The sequence below is a fragment of the Globicephala melas genome, chromosome 16 (assembly GCF_963455315.2).
Source record: "Globicephala melas chromosome 16, mGloMel1.2, whole genome shotgun sequence".
Taxonomy (NCBI): domain Eukaryota; kingdom Metazoa; phylum Chordata; class Mammalia; order Artiodactyla; family Delphinidae; genus Globicephala; species Globicephala melas.
Genome location: NC_083329.1, coordinates 53,267,275 through 53,291,744, shown reverse-complemented (window position 1 = coordinate 53,291,744; position 24,470 = coordinate 53,267,275). Strand labels below are relative to the sequence as shown.

The window sequence follows — 24,470 nt, the reverse complement described above, 5'->3', positions numbered from 1 at the left end:
CCAGAAGAAGAAGAGAAAAAGAAAGGGTCTGAGAAAATATTTGAAGAGATTATAGTCGAAAATGTCCCTAATATGGGAAAGGGAATAGTCACCCAAGTCCAGGAAGCACAGAGAGTCCCATACAGCATAAACCCTAGGAAAAACACACCAAGACACATAATAATCAAACTAATAAAAATTAAATTCAAAGAAAAAAAAATTAAAAGCAGCAAGGGAAAAACAAAAAATAACATACAAAGGAATCCCCATAAGGTTATCAGCTGATTTTTCAGTGGAAACTCTGCAGGCCAGAAGAGAGTGGCAGGATATACATAAAGTGATGAGAGAGAAAAACCTACAACCAAGATTACTCTACCCAGCAAGGATCTCATTCAGATTCCATGGAGAAGTCAAAAGCTTTTCAGACAAACAAAAGTTAAGAGAATTCAGCACCACCAAACCAGCTTTACAACAAATGCTAAAGAAACTTCTCTAAGCAGGAAACACAAGAGAAGAAAAAGACCCACAATAAAAACCCCAAAACAATTAAGAAAATGGTAAAAAAAAAAAAAAAAAAAACATACATATTGCTAATAACCTTGAATGTAAATGGATTAAATGCCCCAACCAAAAGACACAGACTGGTTGAATGGATACAAAAACAAGACCCATATATATGCTGTCTACAAGAGACCCACTTCAGACCTAGGGACACATACAGACTGCAAGTGAAGGGATGGAAAAAGATATTCCATGCAAATGGAAATCAAAAGAAAGCTGGAGTAGCAATACTCCTATCAGATAAAATAGACTTTAAAATAAAGACAGTTATAAGAGATAAGGAGGGACACTACATAATGATCAAAGGATCAATCCAAGAAGAAGATATAACAATTATAAATGTTTATGCACCCAACATAGGAGCACCTCAATACATAAGGCAAATGCTAACAACATGAAAGGAGGAATCAACGGTAACACAATAATAGTAGGGGACTTTAACATCCCACTTACACCAACGGACAGATCATCCAAACAGAAAATAAATAAGGAAACACAAGCTTTAAATGACACAGTAGACCAGATAGATTTAATTGATATTTATAGAATATTCCACCCAAAAGTGGCAGAATACACTCTCTTCTCAAGTGCACATGGAACATTCTCCAGGAGAGATCACATCTTGGGTCACAAATCAAGCCTCAGAAAATTTAAGAAAACTGAAACTGTAACAAGCATCCTTTCTGACCACGACGCTATGAGATTGGAAATCAATTACAGGGGGAAAAAACTGTAAAAAACAAAAATACGTGGAGGCTAAATAGTGTGCTACAAAATAACCAAGACATCACTGAAGAAATCAAAGAAGAAATTAAAAACTACATAGAAACAAATGACAATGAAAACACGACGACCCAAAAACTATGGGACACAACAAAAGCAGTTCTAAGAGAGAAGTTTAGAGCAATTCAATCTCACCTCAAGAAACAAGAAAAATCTCAAATAAACAATCTAACCCTACACTTAAAACAACTAGAGAAAGAAGAACAAAAAAACCCCAAAGTCAGTAGAAGGAAAGAAATCATAAAGATCACAGCAGAAATAAATGAAATAGAAACGAAGAAAACAATAGCCAAAATCAATAAAACTAAAAGCTGGTTCTTTGACAAGATAAACAAAACTGATAAACCCTTAGCCAGATGCATCAAGAAAAAATGGGAGAGGACGCAAATGAAAAAGGAGGAATCACAACTGACACTGCAGAAATACAAAGGATTATAAGAGACTACTACAAACAACTATATGCCAATAAAATGGACAACCAGGAAGAAATGGACAAATTCTTGGAAAGGTACAATTTTCCAAGAATGAACCAGGAAGAATTAGAAAATATAAACAGACATATCACAAGTAAGGAAACTGAAACCGTAATTAAAAATCTCCCACAAACAAAAGTCCAGGACCAGATGGCTTCACAAGCGAATTCTATCAAACATTTAGAGAAGAGCTAACACCAGTCCTTTGCAAACTCTTCCAAAAAATTGCAGACGGAGAAACACTGCCAAATTCATTCTATGAAGCCACTATCATCACCCTGATACAAAAACCAGAAAATGGTATCACAAAAAAAAGAAAATTACAGACCAATTTCACTGATGAACATAGATGCAAAAGTCCTGAACAAAATACTAGCAAACAGAATCCAACAGCACAATGAAAGGATCATACACCATGATCAAGTGGGATTTATCCCAGGGATGCAAAGATTCTTCAATATATGCAAATCAATCAATGTGATACACCATATTAACAAATTAAGGAATAAAACCCATATGATCATCTCAACAGATGCAGAAAAAAGCTTTTAACAAAATTCAACACCCATTTATGATAAAAACTCTCCAGAAAATGGGCACAGAGGGAACCTACCTCAACATAATAAAGGCCATATATGACAAACCCACAGCAAACATCATACTCAATGGTGAAAAAATGAAAGCATTTCCACTAGGATCAGGAACAAGACAAGGAGGTCCACTCTTGCCACTCTTATTCAACATAGTTTTGGAAGTCCTAGCCACAGCAATCAGAGAAGAAAAAGAAATAAAAGGAATACAAACTGGAAAAGAAGAAGTAAAACCGTCACTATTTCCTGATGACATGATACTATACATAGAAAATCTTAAAGATGCCACCATTTCCTGATGACATGATACTATACATAGAAAATCTTAAAGATGCCACCAGAAAACTACTAGAACTAATCAATAAATTTGGTAAGGCTGCAGGATACAAAATTAATGCACAGAAATCTCTTGCATTCCTATACACCAACGAAAAATCAGAAAGAGAAATTAAGGAAACACTCCCATATACCATTGTAACAAAAAGAATAAAATACCTAGGAATAAACCAGCCTAAGGAGGCCAAAGACTTGTACTCAGAAAAGTATAAAACACTGATGAAAGAAATCAAAGATGACATAAAAAGATGGAGAGATATACCATGTTCTTGGATTGGAAGAATCAATATTGTGAAAATGACTATACTGCCAAAAGCAATCTACAGATTCAATGCAATCCCTATCAAACTACCAATGGCATTCTTCACAGATCTAAAACAAAAAAATTTACAATTCGTATGGAAACACAAAAGACACCGAATAGTCAAAGCAATCTTGAGAAAGAAAAACGGAGTTGAAGGAATCAGGCTCCCTGACTTCAAACTATACCACAAAGCTACAGTAATCAAGACAGTATGTTACTGGCACAAAAACAGAAATATAGATCAACAGTACAGGATAGAATGCCCAGAGATAAACCCATGCACATATGGGCACCTAATTTATGACAAAGGAGCAAGAACATACAATGGAGAAAAGACAACCTCTTCAATAATTAGTGTTGGGAAAACTGGACAGCTACATGTAAAAGAATGAAATTAGAACACTACCTAACACCATATACAAAAATAAACTCAAAATGGATTAGAGACCTAAATGTAAGACCAGACACTATAAAACTCTTGGAGGAAAACAAAGGAAAAATCACTCTTTGACTTAAACCACAGCAAGATCTTTTTTGACCCACCTCCTAGAGTAACACATAAAAACAAAAATAAACAAATGGGACTTAATTAAACTTAAAAGCTTTTGCACAGCAAAGGAAGCCATAAACAAGACAAAAAGACAACCCTCAGAATGGGAGAAAATATTTGCAAATGAAACAACAAAGGATTAATCTCTAAAATATACAAACAGCTCATGGAGCTCAATATCAAAAACAAACAAACAATCCAGTTAAAAAATGGGTGGAAGACCTAAATAGACATTTCACCAAGAAGACATACAGATGGCCAAGAGGCACATGAAAAGATGCTCAACATCACTATTAGAGAAATGCAAATCAAAACTACAATGAGGCATCACTTCACACTGGTCAGAATGGCCATTATCAAAAAAGCTAGAAACAATAAATGCTGGAAAGGGTGTGGTGAAAAGGGAAACCTCCTGCACTGTTGGTGGGGATGTAAATTGATACAACCACTATGGAAAACTGTATGGAGGTTCCTTAAAAAGCTAAAAATAGAACTACCATATGACCCAGCAATCCCACTACTGGGCATATACCCTGAGAAAACCATAACTCAAAAAGGGACATGCACCACAATGTTCATTGCAGCAATATTTACAATAGCCAGGTCATGGAAGCAACCTAAATCTCCATCGACTGATGAATGGATAAAGAAGATGTGGCACATATATACAATGGAATATTACTCAGCCATAGAAAGAAACGAAATCGAGTTATTTGTAGTGAGGTGGATGGACATAGAGTCTGACATACAGAGGGAAGTAAGTCAGAAAGAGAAAACCAAATACCATATGCTAACGCATATATATGGAATATATAAAAAAAAAAGGTACTGATGAACCAAGTTGCAGGGCAGGAATAAAGATGTAGACATAGAGAATGGACTTGAGGACATGGGGTGTGAGGGCGTAGCTGGGGCGAAGTGAGAGTAGCATCGACATATATACACTACTGAATGTAAAATAATTGGCTGGTGGGAAGCAGCAGCACAGCACAGGGAGATCAGCTCGGTGCTTTGCGGTGACCTAGAGAGCTGGGATAGGGAGGATGGGAGGGAGGCTCAAGAGGGAGGGGATATGGGGACATATGTATGCATATGGCTGATTCACTTTGTTGTGCAACAGAAACTAACATGGTACTGTGAAGCAATTATACTCCAATAAAGATGTATTAAAAAAAATGTAGAGAACTGGGTTTCCCGGGTGGCGCAGTGGTTAAGAATCCACCTGCCAATGCAGGGGACACGGGTTCAAGCCCTGGTCCGGGAAGATCCCACATGCTGCGGAGCAACTAAGCCCGTGCACCACAACTACTGAGCCTGTGCTCTAGAGCCCGTGAGCCACAACTTCTGAGCCTGCACGCCTAGAGCCCATGCTCCGCAGCAAGAGAAGCCACCACAATGAGAAGCCTGCCCACAACGTAGAGTAGCCCTTGCTCGCTACACTAGAGAAAAGCCCGTGTGCAGCAATGAAGACCCAACGCAGCCAAAAATAAATAAATTTATAAAAATTAAAAAAAAACCTTGTTAGAAAATGTACAGAACTGATATAACATTTCAATTTTTTTTTTTTTTTTCTGGCGGTACGCGGGCCTCTCACTGTTGTGGCCTCTCCCGTTGCGGAGCACAGGCTCCGGAGGCACAGGCTCAGAGGCCATGGCTCACGGGCCCAGCCGCTCTGCGTCATGTGGGATCTTCCCGGACCAGGGCACGAACCCGCGTCCCCTGCATCGGCAGGTGGACTCTCAACCACTGTGCCACCAGGGAAGCCCCATTTCTTTTAATTAAATAGACTTTTTTTCCCATTTTTTTTTTCTTTTTTCTTTTCCCACTTAAGCAACTAGGCTGTTCTGTTCTCACTGCCTCGGGAAAGGTTATGTTATAACCAAAAACAGAATTCTTTTTTTTTTAAAGAAGCCTCTTCCTGGCATTTATGCTTCCACCATTCCTTAAAGAACAGAAAGGACTCATAACATAGACTTAGGTTTGGAAGAATTTTATAAAAGAAGCAAAATTCTCCCTAAAGCTCAAAGTTAGACCTGAAACCTCCAGGAGGCCAAGAGTGCAGTCAAGGTCCACAGACCACCCAGCATCCCCTGAAGGAAGCACCTTGCACGGCCTGTGTCCACTAAGATCTTCCTTTCAACAGCAGCACAGGGCCTCTGCCCAGTGACTGTTCCAGAAAAAACAATGCTACCCTGCCCCTGGGACTTTTGCATCCCTCCCCATCCCAGCCCCATCAATAAGCATGGATTAAGTGGTACTACAAAGCATCACTCCCCAGCAAACTGGGGGAATCTTTGCAGTGCACTCCCAGGAGGAACCACCATATCTAAAGCATGTTGACAATTCCTGAGCTCTACACAGTGGCAGCCCCTTTCACTTCTCATAGAACCAGTAACTTTCAACTCAGGAAATCTTGTTCTCACATAGATGCACACATTCTTTTCAGCTTGTCTCCCATTTGCCCCTTTTCGTTGCTTTGGGAAACACTCTCTCCTGTTCTCTCACTGGCATCACACAAGTAATCAAAATGGTGTCATACAAGTAATCAAAACAGTATTTTAAGGCCACTCTTGAAGCCCATTTATAAAGCTGTCTTTAGAGGGAGGAAAAGCAGAGTTCAAGTTTGGAGGGAAAAAAACAATTGGCGACCTCCTACTTTGAAACTTGAAAGAAGAAGAAAAATTTATTGTTCTTTGGTTGGTTGATCCTACAAATCTTGATCAATGTTTAATGCAACCTAAAAACAAAAAGTAAATATGTTTTAAAATACAACTAGAACTGTGAAATGTACAAGCCACAGAAAATTTAAGCTTAGGTAACTTCTATGTGACTATGTAAATGAAGCTTTTTGATAGTTTCAGATTATTTCAAATAAAATCTGAAGTCAATATAATAATAATTTAACTGTGTTCTCAATGTATTTATCAACCCATCCTTTCTTCTACTTCTCTTGCTATTCTCTCTTATTGTTATCCGTATCCTTCTTGCAGGGGTCCTGTACGCATCCCTGAAATGTTGAAATTTCTCTTGTGAGCCAGGTAACCTGACTCACTCTCCTAGCTTCACTTAGCATATATGCTGATGACTGCTGAATTCATCTCTCCTGCCTGGACCTCTCTCCTTCCTCCAGACCCATAACATACTTCAAGGGGTCTTTGGCCATTTTCACCTGCATACCTCAGAGTGACCTGAAATCAACATGTCCACAACTGAAGACATCATTTTCACAAAACTTACTTTCTCTTCATATGTTCCTCAATTTAACGAATGGTAAAGCTCAAAAAATGGTGAAGAGTTCAGTTGCCCAAGGCAGAAATCTGGGCTTCATCCTTAATTTCTTTCTCTCCCTTATCTTCCCAGCTGATATCAAATCCACTCAGCTGTCCCCATCTCTGCTGTCTGGTCCTAGCCCTGGTCATCTTGCATCTGGATGACTGTGATAACCTCCTAAGTGGTCTCCTGTTTCCACTCCTGTCCACTCAGATCCTTTCTCCACCTTCTAAAAACACATATCTAATCCTTACATAAACCCTTTCAATGACTCCCACTGCACATAAGTCCAAAATCCTTAAGAGGACACACAGAGCCCAGTGTGATCTGGCCTTTATCCACTTCTCCAGCTTCAAATCACACCATTCTCCTAGCTCCATTCAACTCAGACAAAATACTGGACTATGTGCATTCCTTGAAAGTATCTTGCTCTCTCCATCCACTGGGCTCATCTCAGGCTAACTCCTTAAACGTCATTTCCTGGAGAAGACTCACCCAGGCTAGGTCAGGTTTCCCTGCTCTGTCCTCTCAGACCACCTGCCCCGCTGGCCCATGGTCCCCAAAGGGCAGAAACCCTATCTGTTTTGTTCACTGGTATTTTCTAGCTCCCTGCATGGCACCAAAACACAGCAGCCATTAAACAAAAATGTATCCACTGACTGATTAGCACCAAATCCTCCCGGCTCCACTTTCTGAACAGCTCTTAAAAACACCACTCACTACTTCAGGCCATCAGTGCCATCCCTCTGTAGATTACAAATAGCCTCCTGGTGGGTCTCCTCAAATCGATCACTCCATTCTCTTCTACACGCTATAGCCAGATGGCCTTCCTAAAACACAGTTCTGATGTTGGCCTCCACTGCCTTTAGGATAAAATATAAACGTCCTGAGCACAGATTACAAGTCCTTTCATGGTCTGGCCACTGCTCTCCACTGCCTCAGCTCTGATATCTCCCTATCTCCCACTCTCTCTTCTCCCCTCCCCAGCCTCCCATCCCACCACTGAGTGACAAAGCTGACTTCCTCCAGGAAGCCTTCCCTGACCAAGGGTCCTCAACTGGGTGGCTGTCCCGCTTTGTCAGTGCCCACTGATGCAGGTGACTCAGTGCAGCCCTCTGCCAGGGCAGTCCCGGGTTACAAATGCTGATGGGCCTGTTAGCAACAGCCCCTCCTCTCGCTCTCCAAGCATAATGCTCTGGACCAGACATTACCTGCTCACTCTAACAATGACTATCAACTGCTTGTCCAGTTGTCTGTTTCTTCCCTAGACAAGGTCAAGAAGGACCTGTTTTCGGTCATAAAAGCAACGGGCACAGTTTATGTGGTGCATAGGAAACACTATATGTTTATTAAATAAGCAAATGGACTTATATACTTTAAAAGCATGCACCCTCATTAGGATATTTACTTGGCTCCACGGTTTGCTACTGAGAACCAAAATGTTGGCCCCCAAAATTTAATTGAAAGATTATGTATTTCACCACGATTCTAAATACGTATTTTGAAGAGATTTTGAAATTTTCAAAGGCTCATTTCCAAATATACATATCACCCTCTACACAGGAGGGCACACTGCTCCATCCACATTAATGCCCAGTGACCTCCCCATCAGTGCCCACACATTTGTGTGGAGCCAGACAAGTGCCCACTCTCACCCTCAGGGCCAGTAGCACAGTGCACAGAAGGGCAGAAGGCAAATTAGGGATAAGTCAGCACCCAGAACACTGGTTTTCTTTCTATGAAACAAAAGGCCCATTTTGCCATCCAACCTTGGCCTGAGATACACTAGGCTCTCCCAAAGTAAAAAAAAAAAAAAAAAATCTGCTTTTCACAAAACACTTTCCTAAGGATACTCACATCCGATAGCATCGGTTCATCAAGTTCTTCCACCCTGCTCAAGTTCGGCGCTCCATATCGATCACTAATTTCAGCTAGTGTTCTGCCTGAGTCGGCTTCATCCTACAATCACAGAGCTCATTTTCACTTTCAAATGATTTTGAGATTAATACATTAATTTGCTTTCAGTTTTGCTAAGACACTTCTGTATTACAACATCAAAATTCAACACTGTCAGTTAATGGAACGAACCAATACCTGTTAATGACAAGAGAATTCCAGGAATAAACGCAAAAACGTGTTTAAAAAAATACATCAGAAATTTAAAACATATCATTGCATGTAATCATGTGGTCAATAATCTCACAATATTCTGGTTTTTAAAAATACCAAACAACCCGAATCTCCCAGTTCTACCCACTTGGAGATTTTGCTTTAAAGCACATCATATTTGTGACTTGTTATTACTAGACTATGTATTTGGACTATCAGTTTTGATAATCTCCTTATTAAAAATTTAGCTATTAATGCATCAAAATTAAGCTTTACATTCCAGGATACTTATTCATTTCCCATAATATAGAGTAACTTTTTCTTCTCACCTCTCCATGTGAAATATCTTCACCCTTAGCTATACTTTCCATATTCATTCTCAACTCCTATAATACAAAAAAATGAAGAAAAATACTTTTAATATACTTTTTATTTTGATTCCATGTTTAATTTTCAAGCATTTTATTTTTACATTATGATCAATTTAACAGCAAAAATGCTGTCCCTCAAAGGAGCAATGTGAATACAAAACTGCAGATAGTCTCATTTAATACTCTATTAAGAGGTGACTACGATGTTCTGTCTATAATTAAATAGAACTTTTTAAAAAATGAAAAAGGCTAACTATTTCACTAACCCTGAAGCCAAATTACTAGCAAATTTGAAAAGTGACAAAATAATAATTTTAATAAACTCTTAGAATACGAGATTTTGAAAGAACTGACAGTTATGTAGAATTTTATACATAGTAAAAAAGAAGCAAATATTTCTGAGGGAATTAATCTGGCCCAAGGCACTATCCAATACATGACACCTCTCCACAGTACCTGGACAATGCCCTCTATAATGCTCTGAACACATGGGCGACTGCTTTCTGAATGTGAAAACGTAGAATCTGCTAACCAAGCCAAACCTTGCTGTGGCCTCTATCTTTTCACTCTAAGGCAGCAGGCTGACTTAACTGCTCCTGAGCTGATTCATTTCAACTGTTCAAAGATTAGTGATCGGGCTTCCCTGGTGGCGCAGTGGTTGAGAGTCCACCTGCCGATGCAGGGGACACGGGTTCGTGCCCCGGTCCGGGAAGATCCCACATGCCACGGAGCGGCTGGGCCCGTGAACCATGGCCGCTGAGCCTGCGCGTCCAGAGCCTGTGCTCCGCAACGGGAGAGGCCACAACAGTGAGAGGCCCCCGTACCGCAAAAAAAAAAAAAAAAAAAGATTAGTGATCTTGTGATCACATACAGTCACCCTGATTATTGGGGACATATATCGTACATATATGGCTTTCTCAAGATCATTCCCTTCTCCTGGGCATGTCTTATCCCACAACCACATGGCTCTGGTGTGAAAGCATATATTCTCACAGGACTCTGTTGCCCAGCCAAGGGATGGATACTTGACACAAACTAAGCCAGTCAGAATCCTTCCCCAAGATTCTTTTCTTAACCGAAAAGAAAGGGATCTATTCCTCTCAGACAGTAGGAGCCACATTACAAGACCCAGGAACTATTAAGGACCGTGATCCTCACCCATGTGCAGCAAACCAGGCCACAGTGAGAGACAACAGCAGAGGTAAGAGCCCTGGCAGCACTGATTCTCTTGCTCCCAAAGGTCTGGAAGACCCAACTCAACCAGAGCCCTTCACAGTTTAGTTGTAAAACCCTTTCTTCAACCCAGGATCCTTCCAATAAACTTCCTTTTGCAACTAATAGTTTAAGTTATGTCTCTGAAGCCATAAAAAGGCGAGGACAAAAAGACATGGGTGAATTTGTCTCTGAGCAAGGGGTCAAGCAGCAGCATGTTGCAGGGAAGAGAGGGGCGATAAGCCAGTAGGAACATGACTTATTAAAGCTACAGTGGCTCTGGTCACATAGTCTGGTAATGGCCATAGAGTAACATGAATGGGACCCTCTGGAGCCAATCCCTTCTATAAATCACAGACTTCCCAGCACTCAGATATAGCTATCAGGCATCTCAATAAAAAATACTTTCAATTCTCTTATTATTTTGATCACCGTCTTCTTGATGTATTCTGGTTCTTCTTTCTTTTGCAATCACAGAATCTTAACTGAAGAGGAAGGGGGTATGCATTTACGTGTGTGTGCATGCATGGGTATCCATGTGTCCTACCATATTCAGACAAAGATAGATCAGCATCGGTGTTTTTTAAAACTATGTATAGAGGTTTGAATTTATCCTTTTAAAATCTCATCTTTTTGACTCACAAAAGTAGTTTTCTGACACTTGGGCTACAACAGGACTAAATGATTTCACTTTGTCAAGAACAATTCTATCTTATTACAGAATGAAGAGCATAGTACATTGACAAGAAGAAAAGAATTGAATTTATCTCAAGAGTTAAAAAATTAACTAATTAAATAATCTCATCTTTTAAAAAAATTTAATTTACCCTTCCTACTTTTTAAAATTGCTTTAAATAATGATGATTTCATCTAAGCCATTAATAAACATCTTCTACAAAACCTGCTTCTTTTTAAAATTTTAATTTCGGAATAAATAGAGGAGTAACATTTGAGTAACAGATACTAGCTATAAGCATACAATATGAAATATCCAGTTGAAAAGTATAACTCAGTCATGCAGAAGTTTGGTCTATACGACACATACTTTTCGGATACAAGGAAACATTAGCCAAGCAAGAGGCTTGACATAAGACAGACACAGTCTGGGGGCTTCCCTGGTGGCACAGTGGTTAAGAATCCGCCTGCCAATGCAGGGGACACAGGTTCGAGCCCTGGTCCAAGATCCCACATGCTGCGGAACAACTAAGCCTGTGTACCACAACTACCGAGCCCACATGCCACAACTACTGAAGCCCGTGCTCCACAAACAAGAGAAGCCACTGCAATGAGAAGCCCACACACCGCAACCAGAGAAAAGCCCACGCGCAGCAATGAAGACCCAATGCAGCCAAAAAAATAAAATAATAAAATAAACTTATTAAAAAAAACACAGACACAGTCAATGGAGATGGACTTTTTTGACATAAGTTACTGAATAGTTTATTTAAAGAAAGACATGAAAAATCCAAATAAAAACATACATATATATATATTTTTGGCTGCGTTGGGTCTTCGTTGCTGCACACGGGCTTTCTCTAGTTGTGGCAAGCAGGGGTTACTCTTCATTGCAGTGCGCAGGCTTCTCATTGTGGTGGCTTCTCTTGTTGTGGAGCACAGGCTCTAAGTGCGTGGGCTTCAGTAGCTGCGGCATGTGGGCTCAGCAGTGTGGCTCACAGGCTCTAGAGCGCAGGCTCAGTAGTTGCAGTGCACGGGCTTAGTTGCTCCACGGCATATGGGATCTTCCTGGACCAGGGATTGAACCCATGTCCCCTGCTATGGCAGGCGGATTCTTAACCACTGTGCCACCAGGAAAGTCCCCCAAACATAGTTTTAAATGTAAAGTATTGTTGGTAATACATCTAACATTAAGAAAAGAAACAAACTATTGCCTCAGAGATCAGAATACCCCCAATACTACAAAGAACTTCAGTATCAGCTACCATAATTAGGAACAACTATCTCTTGACTAAAATGTTGACCAGGGCTTCCTGGCAACATTAGACCTTCCTGGGTGGTCTCTAGACTATGAATCCCCTGCTATAACAGCTGGAAGAAACAGTTTGAGGATTCTCAGAGGTTTTGAATAAAAGAGACATTTATAAAACTTCAAATTACCTTCTCAAGTTGCTCTTGAGCTCTCTGCAGTTCTTCTATTCTCTGTCTCTCTTTTTCTTGCATTTCCAACTCCAGCTGGAATGCCAACTGTTGCTGAACATTCAGAAATAAATAAGTCATATTAGAGTCAGATCAATTGCAAGGAATTCACTCTATTACTCTAAAGTGTCCCAGGATAATTAAGTTTATGCCCACCTAAATTTCAGAAACTTACAAAAATAAATGGTCACAACCACCCAATACTTTAGCTTTTACAAATATTTCCTTTAGTAGAAAATTAAAAAGGAAGCTTCCTTAATTGCTAATTTTAGAAAAGCACTATTTGTACAAAATCAAGTCGTTTTCTCTGTTCTTCCTGAAGCTACAAATGAGACTGCAGTGGGTTTTTTTTTTTTTTTTTTGGATAAAATCTCTTTAAGCACAGATGGATCTTCAAATAGCCAAACCTTGGTTGTAAAATAGTAGATAAGAACATTTTAAGTAGATTATCTTAAACCAGAGATGATCAACAACATATTTGGTCCCAACTCAACATATACCTTAGCCACGCGAGAACAGGGGTCGGTAGACTAAACTCCTTGGACCAAGCCTAACCGAACGCCTGTTTTTGTACAGCCCACGAGTGAAGAATGGTTTTTATACATTTTTCATGGTTGAATAATATCAAAAGAATAATATTTCATTGCACATGAAAATTATATGAAATTCAAGTGTCAGTGTCTATAAATAAAGCTCTATTAAAACACTGCCACGCTCACGCTCACTCATTTAGTGTGACTGCTTCTGCCCCATGACAGCACAGCTGAGTGTACGCAACAGAGACCACAGGCGGTACTCTCACTACCTTGCACTGCTGCTCAGCACACTGCAAGTTCAGTGACACCATTATAACTCACAGCGTTTGGAGTGCCACGGTACCACTATACCGGGACTTTTTTTTTTTTTTTTTTTTTTTATCAGTGCATTACCCATCATAACAAAACAAGAAAAGAAGTGGATTTTGAATGTTGTCCTTTTAAGACACAGTGGAGTGTGGGTTACTTTATTACCAGATTAAACAGCACAGGACAGTGTTTCTCATGCAACGACACTGTACTAAAAGAATACAGTAAATATCAGCATTACCAGAGGACGCACTCATCACGATCTTCTCAATTCACACGAATGCAAAGGTCAGAAGTATTAAGAAATTTAAAACAGAATTACTTCATGAGAGCAGGATTTCTTCACAAAAATTAAAAATGAAACGGAGGCTGCAACAAAAGTAAGATCCCAAGTGGCTCTTTTGTTAGCCAAGCAAAGAAGTACATTTATCAATGATGATTCAATTAAAACAAGTGAGAATTCAATGTCCAGAAAAAACATAAACTTAAGATTATTATCCTTTTGGTGAGAACCGCTGCTCAAAGAGTCGATTACACGGGGAGCAAACTCAATGGTCAATTAAAGGCAAAGGCAAAGGGTTCTGAGTGGTTTTCCCTGGCTCTTGATGAGTAGACAAACACTCCCAACACTGCTTAGTTGTTGTTTATCAAAGGAGTCAATGTTGAGTTTGCAGTGACTGAAAAATCAACCACTATGAACAGTCTTCATGAACAGTACTACAGGCAAGAACATCTTCAAAGACGTTGAGGAACATTAATTCAATACAACCAGATGTGACATCTGCTCAGATGTGTTACAACAAACAGTGATAAAAGTGTGTATGGAACAGAAAAAGGCTTAATTGGACAAAATTTACAAAGTTGGTGAAAACATAGTGTTTAAAACCTATGAGTTCTCATTTTATGATTCAACAGCAGCTACTCTGCAGAAAATATCTGATTCTATCATGTGTTATTGAGCCAGCAGTGTTGAAACCGAGTCCCCCCTAAAGCTGAGTTCCCTTATTGAGTTTCTGATTAATCTCTCTTTCCAAAACTTTATTCCCTTTCTTGTCCCCTCTGACCTCAATCCTGTGCTAACTGAACACTAATCAACCAGAGTCAGATGACTAAAATTACTGTTGTCAATAGCATAGTTAATGTACTAAAATTGCTATTATAGATATAATCATTAATGTACAAACTCAGGTTGTTTCTCTAGGACAAGATGAGCTAACAGACCCCCCGCAAGCCATGGACCACCTGGCTGGAGACCTGTAAACTGGAGACAACCTGACTTCCAAAGGAGTCAATGTTGAGTTCAAAATGACTGAAAAAATCCATCACTGACTGAAAAAAATCAATGACTAAGAAATATAACAGAAGTGCTGCAGCAACATGGATGGACCTAGAGATTATCATACTAAGTGAAGTAAGTCAGAGAAAGACAAGTATCATATGATATCACTTATATGTGGAAACTGAAAAACAGTACAAATGAACTTATTTAAAAAACAGAAACAGATTCACAGACATAGAAAACAAACTTATGATTACCAAAAGGGGGTGGGGATTAAACTGGGAGTAGGGGATTAACAGATGCACACTACCATATATAAAATAAACAACAAGGATTTACTGTACAGCACAGGGAACTATATTCAATATCTCGTAATAAACTATAACAAAATAGAATGAAAAAGAACACAGATATATACATATATATGTATATATAACCACTTTGCTATACACCTGAAACTAACACAATATTGTAAATCAACTATACTTCAATGAAAAAAAAAGCAAAGAAATGTCACAGAAACATCACAAGATTAATCCTAGCCTCTTTGCTCTTCCCCTTTAAGAAAACCCCTCACTCAAAGACTCAGTTGGAGTGGATCCGAGGCTTGTCTCCCACTTCCTTGCTTGGCGCCCTGCAGTAAACTCTGTACTTTCCTTCACTAGAACCCACTGTCAATAGATTTGGCTTTGCTGTGCGTTGGGCGAGCAGACCCGTTTGGTTCAGTAACAGTGTCAACAGTGACCTTCATTTACCCTTATGAACTTAAGCATCATTTCTGGTGAATTTCTGTCAGAAATAGAAGCTGAATATATCTTGACTTGCCCTACCACCCCACAGTTCCATGGCTCAACAGTGGTAATGTTTTATTGTGAATTTTTGAGCTCAGGGACAAGACTGACGTTTTTCTTAATGAGAAGACCATTTTCAACTACCATTATCAAACATTAAATAGCTTTGGAAATTAGCTTCCGCTGCAGACTTAATAACGATTTTAAATCAATTTAACCTAAAAGTTGCCTACAAGGCAAAACAGCATCATATGTAAAACTTACACTGCAGGAAAGTCATTTCAGCAACAACTAATTTTCTGAATCACAATGTCAAGCTGCTTTATACACTCCCAGTGCTGTCAGAAACGGGATTTCCATTCCCACACAAATTTGTGACAGATACATTTTCCAAGCTCAAACTATAGTTCCAGAGTGTTTTTAGGCCTTGACGTAAGTGCAAAGGAAATTCCCACATTTCAAAATCCATCTAACTGTGTAACTGAGAAGTTTTCACCAACCTTCAACTGGAAGGGATTAACCTACCAGCTAGTGGCTAAAAGACAAATATCAAGAGGAAAATCTAATAGAATTCTACGAGCGCCTTCCAAGAGATGAATACACTCAAAATTATAGGCACATGAACTGATATCAATATTTGGCAGGACCTATGAGGGAAAAGACATTTTTCAAAGATGATACACATAAAATCTCATTACAGATCAGCATTAACAGATACATATTTTCAATACATTTTGATGACAGGGAACATTATCTTTGAACTCCAACTAAGTGAAACGTTATCTTTAAAAAGGGAATGTAATTCTTCTCAATAATAAGCCTACACTGCAGAAAAAACTGTATTTGATTTTTTTAAATTTTTACTTCACCAATAAAACATTTGTAGAAATTTATTTTCTCTCTTGTTACAGCTACACAGTATACCATAATCCCTACATAACATCCTCAATTTTGCTTCTTGGCCTGAAAATCATAAAATATCCACCTTTACAGAAAGAGTCTGTCAACCTCAGCTAGAAAATAATTTCTCACCATCAGTCCAGTGCCACCCCATAAACAACCTAATATAAGCTCATTCCATTAAGAGCACTTTAAAACTATATTTTTAAACGCATTTTAAAAAAATAATACATTTTTACAAAGAGATAATAAACAGTGATTAATATTTATTCACAAAAGGTAATTTCTTCATATTCCTATATCATCCCCACTAAGATAAAAGTGATGGGCTACGTAGCCAAAATGCAGGAACGTTATCATTCAATCAGCTTTCAGATATTTGTAGAGGAAGCGAAATTAACCTCTCAACAATAACACAAAGTGCAGTTGCTAAATACCAACCACATTGGTCAACATAACCGGTTTCTTAACATTTTCAGGAAATGTTCGAAACCCAATCGCTTTCTTCACACATGTGTCAAACCATTAGAAAAACATTCAAACAAATACAAAAGCCAGTACTTCCAAAATGAACTCTTAAGCAGAAAACAGCAAGAAAAATGTTGCCCTGCTCACAAGGACCCAGGCTTGCTGGAGAATGCCTAAAATTTCAAGGAATTTCAAGTCCTTGAATTTATGAGGACACCTGCTCTTGCAACCAACAGGCAGGTGACCAGAATCGGGACCTTCCAGCTCACTTGACTCGGGGGACACGGAGAGGCCTCTCTCTTTCTCTTCATCTGTTGGTCTACCCGTCCCTTCTCCTCCTCTCATCTATCTCTGCCCACCAATCCACTTCTTTAATGGGCCACCACATCTTCTGCAGGATATCACTATGTCTTCCACCCCCAATACAATGCTTAGGGTTTGATGCACAGGGGATGGCTTCATACTGATACAGCTAGAAAGACGTTTGGGTTCCAGTATTGCCAAATTTTATTTAAGTAAGGTAAAGAAGATGAGTCAAAGCAAATTAAACATCTCCATATCTGTGATCTAACTATCTTAGGGAAGGAGAACTGCTGAGAAGTTCTTATTCTGATAGACAGGGGACAGATGCCAGCTCTAGGAGCTGGAAGAGGCAGGGCAGATCCTCACTCAAAGTTGGGGCGACTGCAGCAGACACTTGCCCATTTGGATGGTCATTTAACATCCAACTCAACACTGTGCAACCACCCCACAAAAATAAGCCAAATGACTGAAAGATGGAGACTCAGAAGCAGTAAAGGTGCTTAGAATAGCCATATCCTTCTAAGGTGCCTAGAATGATCTACCCCAGTATCAAGGATGGGAGACAAGACAGAGAAGCTAGTTCCCATGTCTACATTTTCCTTTTTTATCCACACACCCAAATAACAGGCTTCTTTCCCTTTTTATAATATGTAAACTGGAGTTGAGACTCTAGAGTTAAGTACCATATGACAGAAGTATAGGGTGGCTCCAACTTGGTTTACAAGAGCTCCATAAATTAAATTAGTCCAGAAGCCACTCTAGAACTTGCCCCTCTCTGGTTTATACTCCAAGACCCACCTCTTCAACCATTTTCAAACCAACATCTTTACCTCCCCAATCCTGCTAACCCAAACTCACTTCAGTCAAAGGTCTGTCTCCTCCACATCCTCACTCAAATATCCAGCCCTAGGTGGAGAAAATCACATCATCACAAAACCAAACCAAAAGGCCCCGTTATGACTGCTTGGTCTCAGGGAATTCAGTGCTACCGAGGGATGCTAAGTTTCCTTGGTCAACTCTACCTCTCCAAAGCCACTGTTTCAAACCTTCACCACTCTCCCCACACTTCCTACCTTACCACCTCATTCTGGGCAGATGATCAGGGTCCCTACTTTACAAAAGAGAAACAGTCACACAGAAACTGCTTTCAACTTTTGCCACAAAATCTACACACCACATGTACCTAACACCGTCCTCTCCTTCCTTGAATCAAAGAATCAAAGAAGGGCCCCTCCACCCGCCTAACCTGTGTTCCAGAGCCAATTTCCTCTGGTCTCCATGAAAAGTTGACTCTAGTAATCATCCCCTTTATTTCTTTACATCAACCACTCCCCTCCACTCAGTTCCTTAAAAAAACCAAACAAATAAACAAAAGAAAACTCCTTCCCTGAAAATCTCCTTGAAAGCATTACCTGTACTCACCATCTCCATCTCCCCTGCTTTACCCCACCCCACATTCGGTGCTCCCACCAAGGTCACCAGTGGCCTTAAATGAGACTTGGCAGTTCTGTTCCCACTCAACCAGCCACAGACATGGTTGACCACTCAGGTCTCATTGAGACGCTGTCCCCTTGGCTTCTGTGACAGCAGACTCTCTGGGTTTTCCTCCTACCTCATCACTGCTTCTTCTCCAGTAAAGAAGCCACATACAGACATAAAGATGAAGATATAAGAAAGCTACATCTAAGCACAAGAGATGAGTTTTTCAACACCTGGGTTGCACCACACCAAGGGTGACTCCACTAGTTCCAATCACCAACTCTCTTGTCTCACCTGCTGAAACAGGAACTCCTCTGCTTTAAGTCTCTCCATCATTTCCTGCTCCATCACAGCTAATTCTCTTTCCTGCTCCAACTGGGCCATTTCCTCTTGTCTCTAACATGGTTTAAAAAAAAAAATCATCATGTGACTAATTACAGATAAAACAATCTGTAAAAACAATCTTAACAGCATCTTAATCTCCAACAGTAGGGAAAGGATTAAGCAAATTATAGTCTATCCATTTGGAAACTGTATAATAATTTGGGGAAATGTGTGTTTTATTTCAACAAAGAACACAAAATTAAAATTACACAGCAAATACAATCACAATTGTGTAAAAAAAAAAATCTCCAGGCAAATGTGTAGAAAAAAGACTAGAATACCTAAAAATACCTAAGAATCTAAATAGAGGTCTTCTTTATTTTCTTCTTTCTACTCTTTCATGTTATCTAAGTTTTGCAATAATAAACATACTATTTTTATAATAGAAAGAAATGATAATATTGAACTTTTTTTAAAAAGCAAAGAAGCTGGACCAATTATTTCACTCCTCTAATTTTATAAAAGAAGATCCACAATGGAACAGGATAGAAGGCCCAGAAATAAACCCAAGCACCTATGGTCAATTAATGGAGAAAAGACAGTCTCTTCAATAAGTGGTGCTGGGAAAACTGGACAGCTACCTGTAAAAGAATGAAATTAGAACATTCTCTAGCACCATACACAAAAATAAACTCAAAATGGATTAAAGCGCTAAATGTAAGACTGGATACTATAAAACTTATAGAGCAAAACATAGGCAGGACACTCTTTGACCTAAATCACAGCAATATCTTTTTTGGATCCATCTCCTAGAGTAATGGAAATAAAAACAAAAATAAACAAATGGGACCTGATTAAACTTAAAAACTTTTGCACAGCAAAGGAAGCCATAAACAAAAAGACAACCTATGGAATGGGAGAAAATATTTGCAAACGATGCAACCAACAGGGATTAATCTCCAAACTATACGAACAGCTCATATAGCTCAATATCAGAAAAACAAACAACCCAATCAAAAAATGGGCAGAAGATCTAAATAGGCATTTCTCCAAAGAAGACATACAGATGGCCAAAGGCACATGAAAAGATGCTCAGCATCACTAATTACTAGAGAAATGCAAATCAAAACTATGAGGTATCACCTCACACCAGTCAGAAAGTCTACAAATAATAAATGCTGGAGAAGGTGTGGAGGAAAGGGAACCCTCCTACACTGTTGGTGGGAATATAAATTGGTACAGTCACTATGGAGAACAGTGTGGAGGTTTCTTAAAAAAAACTAAAAATAGAGTGCATATGATCCTTCTATCCCACTCCTGGGCATATATCCGGAGAAAACTATAATTTGAAAAGCTACATGCACCCCAATGTTCACTGCAGCACTACTTACAATAGCCAAGACATGGAAGCAACCTAAATGTCCACTGACAGATGAATGGATAAAGAAGATGTGGTACATATATACAATGGAATACTACTCAGCCATAAAAATGAATGAAATAATGCCATTTGTAGCAACATGGATGGACCTAGAGATTATCATATTAAGTGAAATAAGTCAGACAGAGAAAGACAAATATTATATGATATCAGTTATATGTGGAATCTAAAAAATGATCCAAATGAAATTATTAACAAAACAGAAACAGACTCACAGACTTAGAAAACAAACTTACGGTTACCAAAAGGGAAAGGCTGGGAGGAGAGAGATAAATCAGGAATTTGGGAGTAACATATATACACTACTATATATAAAATAGATAAACAACAAGGACCTACTGTACAGTGCAGGGAACTATACTGAATATTTTGTAATAACCTATATGGAAAAAGAATCTGAAAAAAATATATGTGTGTGTGTGTATATATATATACACACACACACACATATATATGCATAACTGATCACTTTGCTGTAGACCTGAAACTAACATAACATTGTAAATCAACTATACTTCAATAAAAAATAAATTAAAAAAAAAAGAAGATCCATACTTACTTGTTGCTCCATGGTCACATTGTTCTTATAATTGTAAATCCACAATGCTAAGTATTCTATTGGATCCACTGGGCGCATCCTTGCCACTTCTGCAAGACCTTGAGTTAGACATGTCCCAAGATTCTTTTGAAGATATGCCGATTCCATTTCTAACTGCTAAATAAAAACCTCTAAAAGATGAACATTTTGCATTAGAGCAGGAAATTTTCAATGAAGGCACAATCGAAGTAGAGTTCAGTGAGGCCAACAAAGCATTACATCCTGTCACCAGTCATGGGCACCTGCCATCAGGGATGGCACAAGCAAGCTGGCTCCAGGACACTTCTAGCAGTGTCCAAAAAGCCTCCACAGAAGTCACTACAACTAAAATAGTTTCAAAAACCTGAAGGACCCTGGAGTCCAAGTGTCAGAAAAGGGTTACTGTCATTATTGATGGTGAAACGACTATATGGCAAGCGATGCATGTCTTACTAAATCCTTACAACATACCTGAACGTGGTATCATTAGCCCCACTGTGCAGATGAGGTCGCCCAGGCCCAAAGAGCATACGTGAACAGCCCAGAATCACACAGGTGGTGTATGATGAAGAGGGATTCATACCCAACTCTTGATTCCAGAGTCATTACCCTAAGTGACTTACTGAGATGCTCCTCCCAAGCCATGAGAGTCGTTTCTAGAAAATATCACAATAGACCACCTCAAATTTTTTAAAAATCCAAGTATCTCAAGGCCAAAGAATAAAAAATTCAACCTTCAAAGAACAGCCTATGAAGCTCCTCATGCTTTGGCCCCAATTCTGTTTCCAGGCTCACCTCTCGATATAGTTTCTGCCTCTAACATGTTCTGGGCTCTAACTACACAGAACATCCTGCCATTCTGCTGCTCACACCTTGCATGTTTCCATCTCCATGACTTTGCACATGATGGCCCCCTCACTCTCAGCTTGGAAAATATCTCCTCATTTGCAAGGTATCAATCATCTCCAATTCCTCACCGCTGTGGCTAATACAACCGTCTCCCAGGCAACACGAAGACGTTCCTCCTTCCCCAAGCAGCTCACACAGTACTTTTCACACTATCTGAGCATTATTTGTGTATGCACATGTCTGTCCTCCTGCTAGAGGACAAACTTCTCTAGCTCCTCAAAAAGTGTGTTTCAATCACAGCGTGGACACAGCTTGCTCTCCATGGTGGCAAGTGAATGAGTTTCTCCACTCTCTCAGTAATGTCCCAGTTTATTTACAAATATGGACAGGAATCTCAGATCAGACAGAGAGAGAGAGATGGAAGGGAGGGAGGGAGAGGGGGAGGGGGGGAGGGGGAGGGGAGGGGGAGGGGAGGGGAGGGGAGGGGGAGGGGGGAGGGGGGGAGGGGGGAGGGGGGAGGGGGGAGGGGGGAGGGGGGAGGGGGGAGGGGGGGAGGGGGGAGGGGGGAGGGGGGAGGGGGGAGGGAGAGGGAGAGGGAGAGGGAGAGGGAGAGGGAGAGGGAGAGGGAGAGGGAGAGGGAGAGGGAGAGGGAGAGGGAGAGGGAGAGGGAGAGGGAGAGGGAGAGACTACTCTATTTAAGGTGCTTTGAAAAAACTGATCACCTTCGAATTACCCTTATGGAATCCAGACTCCTCTGAGAATCTGATGAAATGTACTCATTATTCAACAAATATATATTGAGTACCTTACATGTCAGGCATGAGCAATTATAGGGGACAGACTGCCAGTGTCTAGACCTGTCCCTGGACAAATCCACCTAACATTCTGCACAAAGTTTCAGAAACAATGACCTCCTGAGTTTCATCCATAGACCCCAATACTACTCTCTCTCATATGATGGTGGTAGAGTACAAAACGGCAGAACCCCATGCAGAAAAATTTGTAAATATCTAGAAAATTACGTATGTATTTACCCTTTGACTGATCAATCTCACTCCTGGGATCCTATCTTGCAAAAATATGCAATGATATATGCACAGGGTTGTTTTGCACTATTACTAAGGAGAGCCAAATTGGGACCCCCATCCAAATGTTCATCATTAAAGGATTAATGAGATACAGCTACACAATGAATTATTGTGCAGATAAAAAGAGAATGAGGAAGAGCTCCAAAATTGGGAGTGATCTCTAGAACACAATGTGAAGTGAAAAAAAGCAAGATGAAGAACTTGTGTATAGTCTTTTGTATTAGCAACAGCAGTGGGGAAAGGAATGTGTATGTGTGTATACATAAATTTAGTCATAAAAGCAAACTAAAAACCGGCACAAACAAACCTAATTCCTTATCAAGCTGTGTGCCTTAACCACACAGAGAAAAGAATCATTACAACTGAGTATGGAACACGGTATCCTCATCGTACTAATTCAATGGGATAATACTCTAAAGACAAATCTCAATGTCATTTGAAATAGTAACAATTAAAAAGAGAACAGATTCCTGCTGTTAATCCAGAAAGATAACGAACACATGGGAAGGGTACCGTGGTCCGTAAGGAGAAACCTCCCAAGTAGGATTGGTCTCAAACCTACGCAGGCTGCATCTCGTTAACAGCGGAACCCAGATGAAACTCGTTACCTCGCTTGGTTTGTTTCCTGCCCATGAAACAGCGACAATACCCATCTCAAAAGCCTGTTGTAAGGAATATTATTTTTCATACACAGCAACAGGCTTCTTGGCTCATACATAAGAAACCCCTTCCCACAGAAACAGCTGCCTCAAGCCTGGAGAAGCTGTCAGAAGAAATAGAAGGCGGTTCCTCGCTCATGCTTGGGAGAAAGCCGGCCGAGTACCAAAGGAAGGGATCAGGTAGGGCTGCCAGTTTTGCAAATAAAAATACAGGATGCCCAGTTAAATTTAAATTTCAGATAAACAATGACTAATTTTGTATTATACTATATTTGTGCTAAAAAGCACAAAATCTGTGAAATTCAGATTTAACTGGGTACGCCTAATTTTATCTGGCAACCCTGGATTCCGAGCGCTTCGGCTGGTTTTCCATCCCGGGTCGGCGGAAGGGTGCCCGCCTCCCCTGCCCCTCCCAAATGGCGCGTCGCCGCTCACCACCGAGGAGGAGGACCCAGCCGCAGAGGTGCCCACGGAGTCCGGCGCTGAGCTAACCCTCTCTCGCCTCTGGAGCCTGGACGTCGCCTGAGCCCTACACCACTCGCAAGGTCCAACGGTCAAAACCGCCTCCGTCCGCCGGAAGCCAGCCCAGCACCGGAAGCCGTTCTTCCAAGACGGCGCCTGCGTTCTAAACGCAGGCGGCTGACGCATGCGCCTACCTACCCGCTAGTCGCGTCCCGTCGCTAGGCAACGAGCGTGCGCGCTCCAGGTGCGGGAGACGGCCGCGGGCAGAGAAGAAGGGGCGCCCGCGGAGAGCTGAGCGGACTGCGCCCGGCGG

General features: G+C 40.3%; 1 protein-coding gene across 7 annotated transcripts in view; it reads right to left on the bottom strand.

Moving 5' to 3' along the window:
- The window catches only part of MAT1A (methionine adenosyltransferase 1A), an 80,861-nt gene extending 56,598 nt beyond the window's left edge, over positions 1-24,263 (bottom strand). For 4 of the 7 annotated variants that reach the window (XR_009559253.1, XR_009559254.1, XM_030862748.2 and 1 more), the window contains exons 1-6: positions 24,131-24,263; positions 21,082-21,251; positions 19,052-19,153; positions 12,654-12,746; positions 9,285-9,341; positions 8,704-8,805 (exon numbers count right to left, since the gene is read on the bottom strand). Coding sequence is in view for 4 of the 7 variants with exons in the window: in XM_030862748.2 (XP_030718608.1) it covers positions 8,704-8,805; positions 9,285-9,341; positions 12,654-12,746; positions 19,052-19,153; positions 21,082-21,228 (501 nt within the window). In the remaining 3 variants the exon portion in view is untranslated. Of the gene's footprint in view, positions 1-6,225; positions 6,314-8,703; positions 8,806-9,284; positions 9,342-12,653; positions 12,747-13,778; positions 19,026-19,051; positions 19,154-21,081; positions 21,252-24,130 lie in introns of those variants that run through there. The other 3 variants (XR_011376773.1, XM_070043823.1, XM_060285972.2) reach the window with 3 other exon arrangements.
- Positions 24,264-24,470: the final 207 nt, after the last annotated feature.